Source organism: Vulpes lagopus, chromosome 8 (assembly GCF_018345385.1).
Source record: "Vulpes lagopus strain Blue_001 chromosome 8, ASM1834538v1, whole genome shotgun sequence".
Classification (NCBI taxonomy): Eukaryota; Metazoa; Chordata; class Mammalia; order Carnivora; family Canidae; genus Vulpes; species Vulpes lagopus.
The window spans coordinates 70,263,492-70,284,490 of NC_054831.1; the positions used below are offsets into that span (position 1 = coordinate 70,263,492).

Sequence of the window (20,999 nt, forward strand, 5' to 3'; positions counted from 1 at the left end):
TAGATAAAGTCTTAAGGCTTCTTGCTTTATCAAAATATTCCCCAACCAAAGGGTAAGGATTTAAGAAATCTGCATTTTCCTTTCAACTGCTAATTATAAATTGCCTATCATAAAAATATAATTTAAAATTCTAATATTTTATTTATAATAGGGCTCCAGTGGTCCAGAGTCATTTACTGTCTATCACTACAATGGATTGAAGCAGTCAAATTATAATGAGAAGGTATGGTCTTTCAGAGTAATTTGTCTTTATCTTAATTGGTAAATATGAGTATATAACAAGGTTTGATTCCCATAAAATATTCCAAGAGTCTCTATTCTATTTATAATTACAATATATTTTAGAACAGGTTATGTTTTGATTTGATCAGTATATGTTAGTCATTGAGAGCTGCATTGGAGTTTTGGGACAATAATTTCACCAGGACAAAGTAATTACATGTCCATGCATTTTTTGGTACATACATCTTGGCTGTACAGATATTTTAAATCAGGTTTTGCCTATCAAATAGGTCCTGTTTTATCTGATAATTGTAATAACTGGAATTAAATTCTTTATGGGCGATTTTTCAGAAAAGGAAATTGTGCTGTGGGGAGTTGATAACGTGAGTTGTAGTTTTATTATACCAAATTTATTTCATCACAACTAGAAAGTACTCTATTAATGAAAATAAAGATGCAAATGTGTTTTTATGGAAACCCCCAGTTAAAGCCAGTAAAGTTGTTTCTTTGGGCTCCTTAGTCAAATAGCTTAGCTTTTATATTGGAAGAACATAACTATAATCGTGTACCAAACACTGAATATATAAAAATATAGATACTTTAGAGGAAAGCAGTCTGTATTTAACGTATATAATTGGAATTTTCTCTCCCTACAAAGAGAAATTAATGACTGACTTACCTAATGTACACCGTGAGCCCTTACAATGAGTTAGGGAATTAGTATATTTTATTTCATAGAGAGTTCTGAAAGTTTATTGTTGCAAATTAAATCAGAATAAAACTGGTTTCCAATATCCACCTGCCCATGTACGTTTTGTATGATCATCACCACTATACATAAACCACCTGGGCTAGTTTTATCTGCCAGGCTTTTTCTACTTATCTGTTTATGTCCTGATACCCTTAATTTTTTCTCCATGATTTCTCATGAGTACTGAGTACACATGAATAGCATTTCACAATTATAATAGTAAATTTCATGACAAACATTCAGTTTGCTTCCAGCTCCGGAAAGTTACACTTTTAAATGGAAAGAAAATGAAGTCCTCCTCTAAAGGAGGACTCTATTTCTGTTACAGCTTCTCCTCTCATGCAGCAGCATGACCATTCCAAGGGCCTCCATATTAAAGCAGTGAGAACTAAATGTTATATAAATATTTTTTCCAACTGGAATATGTTAATTAAAGGATGATTTTTCCTTTATAAGAAACAACCTGCATGTATTTTAGGGTTCAAATATGCTTTTTTTTTTAAATTATGATCTTAAAATTTAAAAGTCAACTGCTAATATACTCTCAGTTAAAATGTATATCACCGTCTTGTTTACAAAATTTCTATTGAAATAAAATTAAAGTTCCATATGAAACAATACACAGTGCGGTGTTTGCTAGCCCATGAGAAATTTTATATCCTTCAATCTGCTAAGAATATCGGTTGATTTTTGTGGCTTTCTTTGTTCAACAGGTAATGTACGTTGAAGGGACAGCCGTTGTTATGGGTTTTGAAGATCCCATGCTACAAACAGATGACACTCCTATTAAACGTTGTCTCCAAACCAAATGGCCATACATTGAATTACTGTGGACCACAGATCGCTCTCCTTCACTAAACTAATTTGCCTAAGTATTTATAAGGAAGATTGTAATAGCAGATGTTGAAAGGGATGCAAGACTGGCGGTTGGCTACATTAAGCTATACACTGGTATCACTAATTAACTGTAAATAACAAAACACTTTTTCAGTGTTTAAGATATGTTTAAATTATTTGTTTTAAAGCTTTATGTTAAAGGTTACCCTATTTTAACTCAATGTGAAATTTACTAGCAAAATTAAGCTTTAATCCGACTTCATCACTTTTACAGATAATTGATCATTTATCAAATTATAAACATCCTAATACTCTAGAGCATTTGTATACTGAGTATCAAAGTTACTATTTATAAACTTATACATTGGGTTTTTATTTCAATCAGACATTTTATGGTTTCAGTGATTCTGGCTTGCAGTCTATCAGCTTCCACGCTGAAATGCACAAAAGTTAAATCTTTGTTATTTCTTCTCTAAAATCTGGTTTCCATTAGGAATACTGATAAATTATCAACCTGGATTCTTTGCCAATTGGCTTAGCTCTGGCATGTTTATAAAAAGTAGAAACTATAAGGGAACATTACCATTTATTCACTGATATAGAGGATGTATTTCAAAAAATGATAGGTAAGAGAATCTATTTGATAGTCTTAACACTGTTAACTTTTACTGTATTGCCAAATACACTTTTCCAAATTTGTCCCAGCAGCCCTGTAAGCCAGCTTTCTTGTATATTTATGTGATAAGTGCATGAGAACATCTGTTATTACATTAGTATATTGCATTATTTATTATGATCCTGGTGGATGGTCTAAATAAACACTTTTTTTTCTTTAACTGTAGCTTTGCATTTTTTATATTAGTGACTCAAAGGAAACGAATACTTTACAGTGTTTCTGCCCAGCAATCCTGAGAACAGTAACACCCTGGAAAGGAGACCAAACCTGAGAGTTCTAAATAGCCAGGAACACTAGACCCTGAGGAGACAGTGACAGAAGCCCCATCCTGTGTATTTTAGGGAGAGATTACTGTATTTCACTAAGTTTGTTGCCCAGCAGTTTTGAAGTGTGAATAGCCAGAAATACTTTCTTTCCTTCACTTGAGGAGTATTTGGTTTTTGGGTTTGTTTTTGTTTTAATGATTTTATTCATGAGAGACACACAGAGAGAGGCAGAGGCATAAGGAGAAGCAGGCTCCCCAGGTGCTCAACCACTGAGCCACCCAGGCATCCCAATAAGTGTTAAGTGTCCTCTTAGGAATTTAAGAACTGAATTTTAGGGTGTCTAGGTGGCTCAGGTGGTTAAGCGTGACTCTTCAGCTTAGGTCATGATCTCAGGGTCCTGGGATTGTGCTCTGCATTGGGCTCCCTGCTCAGTGGGGTGTCTGCTTTTCTCTCTCTGCTCCAGCTCTCTGTCTCTCTCAAATAAGTAAACAAAATCTTTAAAAAAAAAGAATTTTACCTTCAGGTAAAATTAGCTAAATATATGCTCTGAATTCATTTGGGGTTTTCTTTAAATTTTATTTTTATAGATGTTAATGCTAATATAAGTAGGCTTTAGCATAAGAAAAACGTGACACAAGACTTTATGTATGCTTTTTGGTGACATTATGTTCAGGCATGTGATACTAGCTACTAGAATTACAGCTGTGCAATGTCTTTTTGTTGTTAATCTTAGCTACTTCTAAATGTACATAAAACACATTGTGCTAACTCTGGTCCCAAATTCCATAGGATTATGAAAAAGCATAGATTTTCTCATAAACATTGAGCCTACAAAACAGCATATACTTTTTATGATTGTTATATAACAAACCATCCCAAAAACTTCATGGCATAAAACAATTGTTTTACAAATGGTTATTTTATTCCTCTGTGGCCGAGAAGTATAAACAGAGCACAATGGGGAGTGCTGGTCTCCTTCTCAATCTGGATACTCAGCTGGGAGACTGGAGGAGTCTTTACTCACAGGACTGGACCTTGGCTCAGTCTAAGCAACAGATACAGGACACTATACATAAAACTCTAGATATGTTTTCTTTACACATGCAAGAGTGGATGACTATATGCTACTATATGCTGGGCCATAAAGCAGTCTAGAAAAACCCCCAAAAGTTTGGAAATTAAGCAGCACACTCCTAAATAACCCAATGGTTGAAGAGAAAGTGGAAGTTAGAACATGTTTTACTGAATCATGATGAAAATGAAATAGCAAAAATTACAGATGTAACTAGCAATGCTTAGAGGGAAATGAATGGCTTTAAATATATTATTAAAGGTTTGGAAATTGGAAAGCTAGGCTTTCGTCTCAAAGTAAACCAAAGAAAATAAGAGAAAAGGAGATACATACAATAGAAAGATTTTGTAGTCCTACTTCACACCATATACAAAACATAAAATGATCAGAGATCTTAATTGTAGAAGCTAAAACCATAAAATTCCCAGAAGAAACAGAAGTCTTCATGACCTTGAGCCCATAGCAATGGTTTTCTCAAAATACCAAATACAAAAGGATTGTCTGGACTTCACCAAAATTAAAACCGTTGTGTGTGAATGGATCTCATTCAGAAATTCTCCCATAGAATGGGAGAAAAATATTCCAAAATCCTATGTATCATAGGGAATTTGTGTCTAGAATGTGTAAAGAATTCATAATTCAAATAAGTATTTTTCATTGTGCAAATGATTTGAAGACCTGTATCTCCAAAGGTGAAATACAGCTATCCATCTAGTAAACATGAAAAGATGCTCAACATAATTTATCCTTAAGGAAAATCAAATCAAAACCACAAAATACCATTTCACACCTACTAGGACATCTAAAATCAAAATGGGAACTATTGTTGGCAAAGACGTAGAGAAATTGGGACCCTCACATTGGTGGCGATGTGAAGTGGTAAAGTCACTTTAGAAAAATAGTTGGTAGTTTCTCAGAAAGTTAAATACAGAATTAGCATATCATCTAGCAATTCAATCCTAGCTACAATTACACAAAACATATTTACACAACAGCTTTTTTGTGGACATTCATAGTGAGTTATTCATACCCAAAAATGGCAGCAACCTTAAATGTCCATCAAATGATGGGTAAATATAGTATATACATACAGCTGAGTATATTTGACAAAAAAATACTAATTACTGACATACACTACAACATAGGTGAAACTGAAAACTTTAAAATAGGATAAAGAAACTATCACAAAAAAAAACATTTATTATACGATTCAATTTATGTGAAATGTCCAGAATGAGCAAGCCATAGAGACAGCAATGCGATTAGCAGCCCCCAGGGTTTGAGGATAAATGGAGTAGAGGAACATAACCGGAGAATAACTGCTAATGTATATGGAGTTTGGGGGGGTGATAAAAATGTTCTAGAATAGATCATGATGAATATATAAATCTGGATACATAATTCTGAATATACTAAAAAACACTGAACTGTTAAGAATTTAAGAAAAAGGAAATAGATATATAATAGGAAAAAAGCAGATCCGGAAGTTTATTCATTGACAGAAACTAATAAAATTGATAAACCTTCTAATAAGACTGATTAAGAAAAAAATAAGATTAAGAATAAAGATGTATTTATACACAATGGCATATTACTTACCCATCAAAAAGATTGAAATCTTGCCATTTGCAATGACGTGGATGGAATTAGAGGGCATTATGCTAAGCGAAATAAGTCAGAGAAAGACAAGTACCATATGATCTCACTTGTCAAATTTCAAGAAACAACTGATGAACGTAGGGGAAGGGAAGGAAAAAATAAGGTAACGGAGGCAAACCATAAAAGACTCTTAACTATAGGAAACAAACAGTTGCTAAAGGGGAGGTGAGTTGGGAGCATGAGGCAATTAATTGAGTGACGGACATTAAGGTGGGTACTTGATATACTGACTGCTGGATGTTATATGCAATGGATAAATCACTGAATTTTACCTCAAACTAATAATACATGTTCTGTTAAGTAACTTCAATATAAATAAAATCTAAAACCTGAAAAAATTAGGAAAAGACATACTATAAATTCTCCAGATATTTAAGAAATGAGGATATTACTATTATGGCAATAAATTTTAAAAATTAGATGAACTAATTATTTGAAAAATAATGCAGAACTGATACAAGAAAATCTTAAATCCATTTAAAAAGTTTAATCAATACTTTAAAGCCTTCCCTCAAAGAAAGTTCTTCAGGACTTCACTAGCAAATACTTCTAAACACTGAGAAATAAATAATACAAGTAACCCCAGAAAATAGACAAGAATATTTTGTGAACCCAAAATGCACTGCGAGGAGGCCACAACCTGACAAAGACATTACAAGAAAGATTACAACCAAATATTTCCTATGATCATGGACGCAAAAATCCTATAAAATAGGAAACCCATGAATAAATCTCTGTGTGTGTACAATGTGCTTATATGTAATACATAACTAGTGAGAATTGCAGAAGCATTAAGATCATTTAATGTTTAAAAAAAACTGATTTAACAGATACAGGTGAAAAAACATTTGCTAAGTATCTGTAACCATAACATTATCTCAATAGAGAAAAGGCATTTGGTACGTTTTCATAGGTGACCTAGACATAAATGTTAAGAACAAGTAGATGGAATAAAAAATTTTTTCTGTAAGCTTTTTAAATAGTTTCCTGGATCTTACATATTTGAAATATTGAAGTTTTGCTAAATGAGTTAAGTTAAATTTATTGAAAATCTATGGGACACCTGGCCTGGCTCAGTCAGTGGAACATGCAACTCTTGACCTCAAGATTGTAGGTTCAAGCCCATATTGGGTGTAAAGATTACTTAAAAGTAGCATCTTTGTTTAAAAAAAAAAGTTAAATTCATTGAAAAATCTAGATCATTTCTCAATAAAATAATGCAACATTTACTGTACATAAGTTTATCTACTTTTGGGGATCCCTGGGTGGCGCAGCGGTTTGGCGCCTGCCTTTGGCCCAGGGCGCGATCCTGGAGACCCGGGATCGAATCCCACGTCGGGCTCCCGGCGCATGGAGCCTGCTTCTCCCTCTGCCTGTATCTCTGCCTCTCTCTCTCTGTGTGTGACTATCATAAATAAATAAAAATTAAAAAAAAAAAAAGTTTATCTACTTTTGGCTTCTTAATACAGAGAAAAGATATTGGAAAATAGAAACAGGCATAGGTTTCCAAAAATTATGAAATATATTCATAAATTTGCAAATTTAAAGAATGCTAGTAAAACAGTTTACAGTCATTCTTATTTTCAGTAGACATTGGGGTTTCTATGGATTAAGAATTCAAAATAATATACGAATTAAGTCTACTCAATAAGGAAAATATCTTTGTATGCCAGGAAAGTAGGATTTGTTTTCAGTAAGAGAAGGTATGAGAAATGGAAATACACTTTTTTGTTGTTGAGGGAAAAGAAAGCAATTTTGTCATAAAGTGAGTGTGATTATTTAGAGAGGGAAAACAGGACAAAATCAGTGTAAAAAAGAAAGTTGAGCAAGTGTGTGGAAAAGGAATCTTTAATGTGTGGTCAAGCTGGCTAAGATTAAAATTATTTTAAAATGAATTCTAAAAGAAATAATAAAAAATAAAAAAATAAAATGAATTCTAATATCAGAAGTAAGCTGGTGTAAATTTAGAACTTGGTTTTCTTTCTGTTAAAAAGACAGTATTCTTGGACTTCTGGTCTGGTTTTGGTAACAGATTGTGAAGGTTTATCTTTAAATTATTAAATTCTGTGATAATCTGTGATCCAATTTAGGCAAACATTTTTAAAACTTTTGACATTTTTTCCCCAAACTTTGCAAAATCAAACTCTAAGAGAAATCTTTTTGACCTGGAATATTCCAGTCAGTTTTGTTAAAGTAATTTGGTTTATTTGATATGTAAATTATATGGGGTAATTAGGTTTATTTGATCTGTACATTATATGGAAAACATTGTCCATAAGTAATTCTAAGCCTCCTTTATATAGTATTTATATAGAACTAAGATTGTAGCGTGAAGTCCATTCTCCTTCTGTAAGAAATGGCCCCTCATTGCCAGACTTTTGCCATTCTGATGTCCTTTTAGTATGGCAATGGTGTGCTCCTGAGTCAGAAAATAAGATGAGTGAATGATGGCTCTAGCAGTCAGGGCTTTGGGAAACCCAAGATAACCACTTAGCTCTTCCTGGCACCATGACAAACCCCGTTTTTCAGTTTTTGCATTCCTTCGCCCACCATCGTGCACTTAAACGGACTCCAGTTATGAATAGACATTGACAGAGAGAATCCTATAAAATTTTCTGAGTGCTCTACCAACAATGTCTGACCTGTTAGATCCATAATCCTTGAAAAACTGGTTTTGTTCCCAGAGGCTTCAGGCCTCCTTCTGGACCCCCTGAACACCTGTACCTATACTTCACTCAACTGCCACTTAGTATGAGTTACCCATATGTTCTTGTTACTGTACATAACAATCCTGGATGGATTGAAGCTTTGTCTAATGCAAGGCTGCTGTCCTCACGGTGGCAAAGAAACTGTTAAGAGGGGATCCCTGGGTGGCGCAGTGGTTTGGCGCCTGCCTTTGGCCCAGGGCGCGATCCTGGAGACCCGGGATCAAATCCCACGTCGGGCTCCCGGTGCATGGAGCCTGCTTCTCCCTCTGCCTGTGTCTCTGCCTCTCTCTCTCTCTGTATGACTATCAAAAATAAATAATTAAAAAAAAAAAAAGAAACTGTTAAGAGAATGTTTCCCACTTGGCATACCTTCCTCAAACTACAGTGATCGAGGCGCCCAGTTCACAGAGCCTATTCTATGAGCCTTAACAAAGACCTAGCAACCTTCTTGGAAAAACCACTGTCCCTCTCATTCTCAATCTTCAGGCAAAGTCAAGAGAACTGATGGGATCCTCAGACTTAAAAGTAGTAAACTTGCCGAAGCTACCAGACTTCCCTGGCCTAAGCTATTGTTTTTAGTCTTGCTGGCTATAATCAGTATCCCCTTTGGGAAACAAACTCTTTCCATGCAGGACAGCCACTGACAGACCAATGTCTATTGCTATACAACTTTCTGCTGATCTCTTACTATCTCATGCTAACATGACCAGCTGTGATAAATCTTTAACGTCTTATATCAAAGCCTGTCATCAACAGATTAAAGACAACTTCTTGGGTTCCAGTTTAAAGGATCCTGTTGGTCAATAGTGTGAAGCCTGGTGATCGGATATTCTGGAAATGATATCAGAGAAAAACAGCCCTCAAACCTCATTGGAAAGTACCTTACCAAGTGATCCTGACCACTGACAAGGCTGCAATATTAGAAAGCACTGAGCCTTGGATAAAGATCTCATAATTGAACAAGTCTTCACCTGGCATCAGGTCCTGAATAGATACTGAAGAACTCCACATCAAATAGATGAGGAAGAGAAGCAGCTGACATTGGGGTAGACTGCTTCTACCCAAGATGACAGATAAAGATTTTCTACTTTAACTGAATATTAAAATATTTGTTCTTTCCCTTTACTCTGGCATTGCCCTGGAAAGATAATGCCTTCCTCTCTACCTCCCAGGCCATTGGAACAACACAGAGAACAATATTTGAAACACTGAGAAAATCTACCCCTAACTTTCCACAAGCAAAGTAAGATATCCCATTGATCAACTGCCCTGATGCTACATAATCATGTTAGAAAAGACCTACTAACAGGTTTTCAGGATGCACTCCTGGCTTGTCCCTACTTCCCTGTTTAAAGATAAATGTACATGAGACTATAATCAGGAACTTCATAATTCTTGAAGTTACTGAAAAATCTGCTAAAGCAATAGCTGCCCAATAAAGCTCCTTAGACTTTTGGCCAAACGTTGTAGTTGGTAACAGGATAGCTCTTGATTATCTTTTAGCTAAGCAAGGAGGAGTCTGTGCTGTGGCTAACATCACTTGCTATATCTGGATTAACACTTCTTGGGAAGTGAAACTCAATTACAGAAGATCACTGAGCAAGCCACTTGGCTTAAAAAGGTGACTCCCTTCAATGGGATCTTGCTTCAGAAGAATCTCCCATGTGTTTTGATTGCATTCTCAATTGCATTAAGTCAATTTTCCTTTCAGTCCTGATGTCTGCATTGACTCTCTACCTGTTGTGGGCTGTGCTTGCTCTCTGTGATGTTAGTGAGACACACGCTGACCACCTCTGAGGGGGAGTGTGACTGCAGAAGGGTGTCAAGGGAGGGTGTTAGCAAAATTGGCCCTGAGCCACTAGTCCCAGGCCAGATACCCTGAAGTGCTGCAGTAGCCGGAGTTGTGGAGCATGGTAGTGGTAGTAGCCAGGGGTGAGTGACATCTGTGCATCCAGGCCTGAGTATAGCACATATTCTCTGTGCATAGTGGTGGGGCATGGAGCATAGTGGCTAGGGCACATGGTATCTGTGCACATGGCAGCTGGGTGGGGTGCACAGAGTGTAGCAAAGCCCAGGTCTCAGGCCAGCAGGCTTGGACTGGGTGAGTCCTCAGGAAAACTTATGGGTGAGACACACTGCTAGCAAGTTATGTAACAAATGTCTTTGTAGCACCAACTCCCACAGGTGGCTCTGTTTTTATGCTGGGTTGGGGAAGCAAAAGGACACCTGCCAGTTCCTTTGTTCCAAGAGAAGTATCCCCAACATGCTCTGAAATCAGTATATACAGATCTCCCTCCCTCCCACTGTGTAAACTGTGCTCCTATGTTGCCTCTTCTCAGGCTATTGTCTCTTTAAGGGCAGGGACCAGGCTATCAATCACCTTCCAGGCTCACCCAGTACTGAGGCAGCTGACTTTTAAAACCCCAGCCTCCAAATCAAAACTTACATGGAAACAAATGAAAATAAAACACAATCATCTAAAATCTTGTGGATGCAGCAAAAGCAGTTTGAAGAGGAAAGTTCATAGCAATATGAGCCTACCTTAAGAAGCAAGAAAAAAAATCTGCAACAACCTAGCTCTTAAAACTTAAAGGAGCTAAAAAGAACAACAAACAAAATCCCAAACCAGCAGAAGGAAGGAAATAATAAAGATTAGGTCAGAAATAAATTATATAGAAACTAAAAAAATAATAGAACAGGTTGATAAAACCAGGAGCTGGTTCTTTGAGAAGACTAACAAAAATTGATAAACTTCTAGCCAGACTCATAAAAGAGAGAGAGAGTGACAGGGAGAGAAAGGACCCAAATAAATAAAATCACAAGTGAAAGAGGAAAAAAAACTACACCACAGGAATACAAATAATTGTAAGACAATATTAGAAAAACTACATGCCAACCATTAGAAAACCTAGAAGAAATAAATTCTTATAAACATATAACCTACCAAAACTAAAGCAGGAAGAAATAGAAAATTTGAACAGACCAATTACCAGCAAGGAGATTGAATCAGTAATAAAAAACTCCCAACAAAAGTCGAGGACCAGATGGCTTCGCAGGAAAATTGGATCAAGCATTTAAAGATGAATTTATACCTATTCTACCCAAACTGTTCCAAAAACTAGAAGGAAAACTTCCAAATACATTCTATAAGGCCAGTATCATTCCTATACCAGAACCAGATAAAGACACCACAAAAAAGAATTACAGGCCAATCTCTGTGGAACAGACATGGAAAAATCCTCAACAAAATACTAGCAAACAGAATCCAACAATACAGTAAAAAAAAAAAAAAAAAAAAAAAAGTCATTCAACATGATCAAGTGGGATTTATTACTGTGATGCAAGCATGGTTCAATATTCACAAGTCAGTCGATGTGTTACATCACATCAATAAGAAAAAGGATAAAAACCATATGATCTCAATAGATGCAGAAAAAGCAGCTGACAAAGCACAAAACCCATTCATGATAAAAGTCCTTAACAAAGTAGGTTTAGAGGGAACATAACATAATAAAGCCCATAAATATGAAGAGCTTACATTATACTTAATAGAGAAAAACTGAGAGCTTTCACCCTAAGGCCAGAAATAAGACGATGCCCACTCTCACCACTTTTATTCAACAGAGTACTGACAGTCTTACACCAGCAATTAGACAACATAAAGAAATAAAAGGCATCCAAATCAGTAAGGAAGAAGCAAAATTTTCACTATCTACAGATGATATGAGGCTATATAGAAAATCCTAAAGGGGTGCCTGGGTGGCTCAAACGGTTACGTGTCTGCCTTTGGCTCATGTCATGATCTCAGGACCCTGGGATTGAGCCCTGAATTGGGGTCCCTGCTCCTGGGGAGCCCACTTCTCCCTGCCTCTCTGCGCCTTCCCCACTCATGCTCACTTGCTCTCTAACCCAAATAAATAGAATCTTTAAAAGAAAGAAACAAAGCAAGCAAGCAAGCCCCAAAGACTCCACCAAAAAATTAGAACTGATTAAATTCAATAAAGTTGAAAGATACAAAATCAGTATACAGAAATCTGTTGCACTTCTACACACGAATAATGAAGCAGCATAAAGAGAAATTTAAAAAACAATCCCATTTACAATTACACCAAAAATAACCTAGAATAACTATTATAACACTGAATGTTTAACTGAAATTAAAATAAAAACTTTAAAAAAAGAAAGAACAAATCAGATAGTTGGAACAATCACAAAGATTTGAGAAACAAATAGAGCAAACTGGACCACTTTCTTACACGATACACAAAAATAAACTCAAAATGGCTGAAGGACCTAAATGTGAGACAGGAAACCATAAAAATCTTAGAAGAGAGCCACTAAGAGCTGGGTTTGTTTTTTTTTTAAATTTTTTTAAGTGACAAGCAATTAGTTAGACTCACCAAGAAAAAAAAGAGAGGACTCAAATGAAATCAGAAATGAAAGTGAAGAAGTTACAGTCAATACCACAGAAATATATAGGATCACAGGAGACTACTATGAACAATTATATGTCAAAATACCTAGAAGAAATGGATAAATTCCTGAAGACAAACTATCAAAACTGAATCATGAATAGAAAATCTGAACAGACTAATTACTAGTAAGGAGATTAAACTGGTAACTAGAAACTTCCCAACAAAGTAAGTCCATGACCAGATGGTTTCACTGGTCAATTTTACCAAATATTTAAAGAAAACTTAACACCAATCCAGCTCATACTGCTCCAAAACTACAAGAGGCAGAAACCATTCCAAACTCATTGTGTAAGGCCAGTATTGCCCTGATATCAAAACCACCCCCAAAGAAAAAAACCACAGACCAATATCCCAGATGAACATAGATGCAAAAATGCTCAACAAAATATTAGAAAACTGAATTCAAGAATTCATTATAAGGATCACATACCATGACAAGTGGGATTTATCCCTGGGATGCAAAAAGGGCTCAACAAAAACAGATTAACCAATATGATACATTAATAAAATGAAATGAAAATTTAATATTAAATAGTCCATGCTACCCAAAGCAAACTACAGATTAAACACAATCTGTATCAAAACTCTATTGACATTTTTCACAGAAATAGTAGAAACCATCTCAGAATGTGCATGGTACCACAGAAGACCCCAAAGAGCCAAAGAAATCACAAGAAATCAGATAAAAGACAGAGGCATCACATTTCCTGATCTCAAACTATATCACAAAGCTAGTGTCAAGACAGTGTAGTATACAAAAATAGACACATGGACCAATAGAACAGGAGAACCCAGAATTAAATCCCTACACATGCAGTCAACTAATATTTGATAAGTGAGCCAGGAACATCTGGTAGGGAAAGGTTAGTCTTTTCAACAAATGGTCATGGGAAAACTGAATAAATACACACAGAAAAATTAGATTAATTCAAAATTGACTAAAGATCTAAACATAGCACCTGAAATCATAAAACTCCTGAAAGAAATATAAGGAAGAAGCTCCTTGACGCTGGTGTCAGCATTGATTTTTTAGATATGTCTCCAAAAGATACATGAAAAAAATATATAGGGGCAATAGGGTGGCTATCCATTGGGAATTTGCTCAGGTCATGATCCCAGGATCCTAGGATCAAGCCCATGTGATGTTGGACGCCCTCCTTGGTGAGGAGCCTGCTTCTCCCTCTCCCTGTCTTCTACCTGCTGCTCCCCCTGCTTGGGCATTTTCTTTCTGTGTCAAATAAACAAAATCTTTAAAAAAAAAAGGGGGGGGGGGAATTCTTCACATGGGACTACATTAAACTTAAAAGCTCCTGCACAGCAAAAGAAACCATCAACAAATGAAAAGACAACCTACAGAATTGGGGACAATATTTGTAAGCCCATAGTAAGGTGTGAATATCTATAATTTATAAAGAACTTGTACAACTCATTTTTTTAAAAGATTTATTTATTTGGGAGAGAGAGGCAGAGCATGAGCAGGGCCAGAGAGAGAGAGAGAGAGATAAACAGGCTCCTTGCTGAGCAGGACCCCGAGATCATGACCTAAGCTGAAGGCAGACACTCAACTGACTGGGCCACCCAGGCACCTCTCATACAACTCAATATTCAAACAAAACAAAACCTCCTAACAATTGGATTTACAAATGGGCATAGAAAACTGAATAGATATTTTTCCAAAGAAGACATCCTAAAGGCCAGCAGGTGCAAGATAAAGCATTCAACAGCAGTAAGTAATCATTGGTGAAATGCAAATCAAAACCACACTATCTCCTCACACCTGTTATGAATGGTTATCATCAGGATGATGAGATAACACAATAGGCAGGGATGTGGAGAAAAGGGAATCCTCGTGTGTTCTTGGTGGGATTGTAAACCAGTTCGGCCACTGTGGAGAACAGTATGGGGGGGTTCCTCAAAAACTTAAAACCAGAACTGTCATGCAATCCAGAAATCCTACTTCTGAGTGTACATCCAAAGGAAATGAAAGCAAGTTACCAAAGGGGTGGATGCGCTCCCATGTTTGCTGAAGCATTATTCACAATAGGCAAGATATGGAAACAACCTTAAAGTCCATCATGGGATGAACGGATAAAGATGATTTACAATGGAATACTGTTCTCCCAAGAGAAACAAGGAAACTTTGCCATCTGTGACAACATGGATGGACTTCGAGGCTATTCTACTGAGTGAAAGAAATCAGACACAAATACTGTATTATAGCATTTATATGTAGATTAAAAATAAAGAACTCATAGACTCGGAGAACATATTGGTGGTTGTCAGAGGCAGGGGTTGGTTTGGGGGTGGGTGAAATGGGCCAAGGGGCTCCAAAGGTATAAACCTCCAGTTACAAGATCCAAGATAAGTCCCGCAGGTGTAACCTGCAGCATGGTGCATATAGTTAACAATACTGTAATACATATTTGAATATTGCTAAGAGAGGAGATCTTTAAAGTTCTCATCATAAGAACAAAGGTCTGTAACTGTGTGTGGTGGTGGATGTTAACTAAACTTACTGTGATTTTCATTTTGCAATACAGTAAACATATATCAAATCGTTCAATTATATACCTTGGACTAATACAGTGTTATACATCAATTATATCTCAGTTGAAAAAGGAGGTTAATGATAGGAATGTATAAATAACTATTGATGAACTAGGGATGCCTGGTGGCTCAGTGGTTGAGTGTCTGCCTTTGGCCCAGGGCGTGATCCTGGAGTCCTGGGATCGAGTCCCACGTCGGGCTCCCTGCATGGAGCCTGCTTCTCCCTCTGCCTGTCTCTCTGCCTCTCTCTGTGTGTCTCTCATGGATAAATAAATAAAATCTTTAAGAAAAGTTATTGATGAACTAAGCAAAAGAGACAGAGAAAGGCTAATGAAACAAACATATCCCTTTTCTTTCAAAATCAAACACTGACTGCTGAATGAGTCACCCAGGAAACCACTGATCTTTTAGGCTTACCCCAGTCCATTCCAGAAAGATGGATGATCAAACAGAAAGAGCACTAGACTTGAGATTATAAAATCTGATTTTAAATCCTGGCCCTATCACTTATATGACTTTCTCATTTAGCAAGCGTGCACCTGCTAGATGCCAGGTGGTGTGAGGACTAGGTCACTAATGTTTGCATTCGAATTCCTCTGCTGTAAAATGGGAATAATTACACCCGTCTCACAGGGTTACTACCCAAGTTAAATGAAATAAGATGTGACTGTTCTGGACTCCCATTTAGGCTCAGTAGTGGCCAATTGAAAACATTTTCTCTTGCCTAATTCCTCACCATAAGATTCATGATAACAATCAGAAAAAAGGGCCAACTAGGAACAAAGGTCACACTGCAGGTCAAGTTCAGCATTAGTTCTGACAGTACCTCAGGTATTGCTTTCACAAAGTCTTTCAGCTATAATAAGAGATACCATTTTTATGGGGTCTCTGCACCAGCCACTAGTCTTAAGACTTTTCAACAACCCTACTACAGTTTCACAAGCACAGTACCTAAAGTTTGGAGATGTAGTTACTGTGCATAATCAATCACACGATCAGAATGTGGCAGAGCCGAGATACAAGGCTGGTTTTGTCTGCCCCTTTACCCTGGCCCTGACCACCAGGGAGCCGCGGGGGTCCTGAGTCCAGAGAACAGTCAATGTCACCCATGCTTTCAAAGACAGGGCGACTTTGCACAACTTACTACAATGAGGCACAACAAGACCTGGTCTCATCTCTGAATATTTGCTTCTAGTATGGATTTGGGCAACTTGCTTAAATACCTTTACTTGCACTATGTGTAAGATCAAGTTGAAAATGATATTCATGTTCATTCACAAGAACTTAGTGATTCTCACCACACATACTAAATAAGTATTAAAGATAAAGCATTCCAGCACATACTAGATGATCAATGGATTTTTTGTTGTTGTTGTGTTCCTGCTCACCTCTTCCTCATGAAGAAGATGGAATGTGAAAATCACAGTATGCCATATGGCCTGGGAGACACTTGCACTGCATTCCAAATTACACCAGCCCAGAATTTGTAAAAAAAATAACTATCTAATTGGAGGGGAAAAGATACACCACGTGACTTCCTGGCATACAGACACAGTATGTATCCTATCACTGTATGTAGCTTAAAACAATTTTCTAAGTATGCAAAAAATGTTTTGCCAGGGAAGTATTTTGATTTGAGTAGAAGACTCACAGTACAAGAATTTTTTTATACCACGTTCCAAATCAGAATTAATGCTAAACATCTCCCCTGAAGAACACTAACTCATTCTATCAACACAGTGGTTACATTATGCAATAATATTTTCCCCCTTGTCAATGCACTTCTTCTCTTGTTCACACTAACTGGTGTTACATATTAAACCAATTGACTAATTCTAAACAAATATTTTGAGTGGAAAAGCAAATGCGAGCAATTTCTAGCTGTCTTGCAGAATTAAATGAAAACATTTTGTCAAAAAAAAAAAAAAAGAAAACATTTTGTCACATAGACGCACATAAAATCGTGTAAAAATTTAATAGGGGAAATGCGCCATGTCAAAAATCACACTGTTCCAGAAAAACAAACAAAGAAATGGTATTTTTTCACGTACTAAATTCCCTACAACGTCTTGCTTAGTTACTGTCACGCTTCTCATCTACTGATTTTCTATTTCTAGTAAGTCGGTACCACTTTTTCCTATACGGCAGAGTTCCAGAATCCTAATGGAAATACACAACCTTGCAACAGGTTGGAACCAAAAGCTAACCTAGTGGATGTTTCTGAGGGCACAGTGGACCCCTGTCACTGGTCCTAGCACTCACTAGCTAGGCAGCCCTGAATACGTTGCTCTGTTTCTATCTTGTTTTCCTCACCCATGAAATGGGTTGTTGGGAGAATTCTAAATATTTTGCACGCACTTTCTGGCTCCAAGTAAATACTCAGTAGGTGGTGGGATTTACAATCTTTATCATTGATTTTCAGGTTATTTGCTTGCCGACTAATGACTCCATTTCCTGATCAACCAAAAAAAGAAAAGTACTCCTTTTCTAAAGGAGATGGTACACAAATCTTTTGGGACTAGACAGGAAAAAAAATAGAACTACATTAAAAATATTCAAGCTCCCAAACAGTCCAACTTCTTGTGGAACAGGGTGACAGTTTCCAGTACATTCCCCAGTGTGGCTCTGCGTCCTCAGTTACAATCAGTGAGTCTTGGGGCTTCTACAAGGTAGCAACCAAATCTCATCCCCACCTTATTGAACAAACTGGGGACTCAACCGTGGTATGTCCGGTTGTTATTCAATACAGTACCCACTTGTAATCCATTTTAATAATCACCCACTCGAGCAAGGGAAATTTCATAATTTTTTAAAAGATTTTATTTGAGAGAGAGAGAGAGCGAGAGCATGCATGTGTGAGCACAAGCAGGTAAGGAGCAGACAGAGAGGGGGAAGCAGACTCTGCTGAGCAGAGAGCCTGACATGGGGCTCGATCCCAGGACCCCAAGATCATGACCTGAGCCAAAGGCAGACGTTTAACCAACTGAGCCACCCAGCCATCCTGTGAATTGATTTTTCTCTTCAACAGTTGTGGTTATAAGTTGCCCACTGTCCCCAGTACATGTGACACCTGGTACAACCACTGTAAAAGGTAATTAAGAGTAAGGTGACATATTAAGATTCAGCTGACTAGAGGTCCTATAATCCAACAAATGAGTATACCCAGTGGCCCTACTGAATCTTGCCTGGTGAAATCTGAAATGGGATTGGTGATGAGATGAACTTAAACACCTCGGGCGATGGCACAAAAAAAGGCTGCTTTAGGTATAAAGGATTCGTTCTCTCTCCTCATATAGAGCCAACCTTGAGCAGACAACAGCATTGGCTTGGCTGCCCAGGAGTCCTACATTCATGGAACAATTGCACATGGGGCGTGGGCGCAGACTCTTGGGCCGAGTAGTTGAGGTCCTGTGCTAAGAGGTCTAGGAAGAGGCCATACAGAGGGTGGAGGTTGCTGAGGGGTGGGAGGAGACCAAACATAACCCCCCTAGGGCAACGTTTCTAAGAAGAAAAGGTGTGGTAGCCAGGACGGGGTACTTAGGAGCTAGAACCAGACACCCCCAAAGGGGTGAAATCCAAGATGGGGGAACTCTTTACAAACAGCAGGCAGGAGCACTATCCAGAAAGACACGGAGGCTACCTGTTAGAGTTCAGGTTACATCCCCACTCCCCAGGTGGGCAATCAGAAACTCAGAGGCTGAGGCCCAACGCTGCTGGTAAGTGGTAGAGCAGGGGCTCCAACCCGAGTCCTTGAGCAGGACCTACCCGTCCCTAAGCCGAACAACGCTGGATTGATGAGCAGGAGCCTTGGTCTCCAGGGGCGGGGAGCCAAGCCAGTTAGTACCTTTCCTTCTGCAGTCAATTCTCTGCCACCTCCAGTACGGGTCCTTCTGTTTCCCCATGTTGCACTGGTTCACCAGCTACTGTCCTACCATCACTTTCCTCCTTCCTTGAGTAAGAAATTGAGAGAAAGGGGTGGCACAGAGAGGGTCTCTGGGGTGGTCTGTCCGTGTGGGAATGCAATATTCAAAGGGCATTTCCTGCTCAAATCATGTTTGGGAGCCCATACTGGGGCTTCCTTCCCTAAAACCAAATGAAAAAGGCATCAGGGGAAACACTTTTCATAACCCTGGGTGCTTGCAACACTGAGAGATCTTCCTGGACAGCATCCTGGGGATCCGTTCCTCTGCTGTTCTGAACCAGACTGAAGAGAACTGGAGAAGCCGACCCGACACAGAACGACCTGCAATTCTCCTTCTTGGGGGTGCTGGGGGAGCAGTTGTGCTTGAACTCCCTCCAGGGGCCCACTAGGAAGCAGCCCACAAGAGTCTAGTATATCACACGTCAAAGAACTGCAGAAGGGAGCCCCTCAGCACCCTGTAACCAACTCATCCATATCCCACCTGCCCCCCCCATCCCCCGCAGCACCACTGGGAACCCATAAATGAGACCATCAATGGCAGGTTACTGTCATGTGGGAAACAATACCCCGGAAATGAGTACAGCCAGCCAAGAGAGGGCAGCAAGACCTTCCAGTTACATCCCTTCTCTCTCCTTCCCTCCTTGCCCAGCACATTGGAGCAACATCACCAGCACTTTGCTCACTCCCAGTCCAAGTAGGCAAGGTCCCAGTAAGGGAGGGGAAATGGAGGGAGATAAGCTTGATACTGAGTTTGAAACTCGAGTCTTAGATTCATTTCATAACTTCAAGTGAGTTGAAAGTTAAAGACTCTTAATTTAATCTCCACCCTGCCCCCCACACCCCCCACCCCACACAATCAAACCAGCAAAGGAACCTGTCAGTTTTACCTTCAAAATACGTCCATAATCCAACCACCTCTCACCACCATATTGCTTCCCTTCTGCGAGCAAGCCACCACCCTTTTTCCTAGAATACTCCAAAAAGCCTCCTCAGTTGTATCATGGTTCCCAAAACCTTGCCCCTCTACAGCTTATTTTTAACAAACCAGATGGAACAATCCTCTTAAAATGCAGCTCAGATCATGTCACTTTCCTGTGCAAAACCCTCCAATGGTTGCCTTTCTTGTTCAGAATCAAAGCTTAAGTCCTTACACTGGCCAATGTTGCCAGACATGATCTGTGCCCACCTTACCCCCCACTCTCTCTCATCTTATTCCTAGAACTACCCTATAAAGACACTCATATGTTCTAGCCACAACTGGCCTCTTGGCCAATTTTCAAACTGTCACGCACACTCCAGAAACAGCAGCCAACCTACAAAGGCCATATAATGTAATCTTTGTCATTGTTTTTTAAGGTTGTTACCACATAGCTAACTCTAAGCTAACTGATACACTTATTAAATTATCTGTATTTTCCCACTAGAATGTAGGCTCAGTCAGGACAAGGATGTGTGCTTGTTTTGCTCATGACTCGATCACCAGTGTTGTTTTCTTTTTAAAGATTTAATTTATTTATTCATGAGAGTCACAGAATGAGAGGCAGAGACACAGGCAGAGGGAGAAGCAGGCTCCCTGCAGGGAGCCCAGTGCAGGACTCGATCCCAGGAGCCCGGATCATGACCTGAGCCAAAGGTGTACCACTGAGGTGTACCACTCTACCACTGAGCCACCCAGGTGTCCTCAATCACCAGTGTTTAACACATAGTGGAAACTCAGTAAGCATTTGCCGAATGAATTACTGTATCCAAGAATTTGTTGAAGGATGGGAAAGGGAACTTCTGACAAATTATGGTTTAAGCCAGCAACTGAGGGGGAAAAAGAGAAAATGTTTTGACACAGTACCACACAGTTATCACACAATAA

At 38.4% G+C, this 20,999-nt stretch overlaps 1 protein-coding gene across 4 annotated transcripts in view; it reads left to right on the forward strand.

Moving 5' to 3' along the window:
• MINDY3 (MINDY lysine 48 deubiquitinase 3) overlaps positions 1–2,646 on the forward strand; it is an 84,539-nt gene extending 81,893 nt beyond the window's left edge. For all 4 annotated transcript variants that reach the window (XM_041766373.1, XM_041766376.1, XM_041766374.1 and 1 more), the window contains 2 exons: positions 152–223; positions 1,687–2,646. In XM_041766373.1, the coding sequence (XP_041622307.1) occupies positions 152–223; positions 1,687–1,836 (222 nt within the window). In that variant the 3' untranslated portion in view covers positions 1,837–2,646. The remainder of the gene's footprint in view (positions 1–151; positions 224–1,686) is intronic.
• The last annotated feature ends 18,353 nt before the right edge of the window (positions 2,647–20,999 follow it).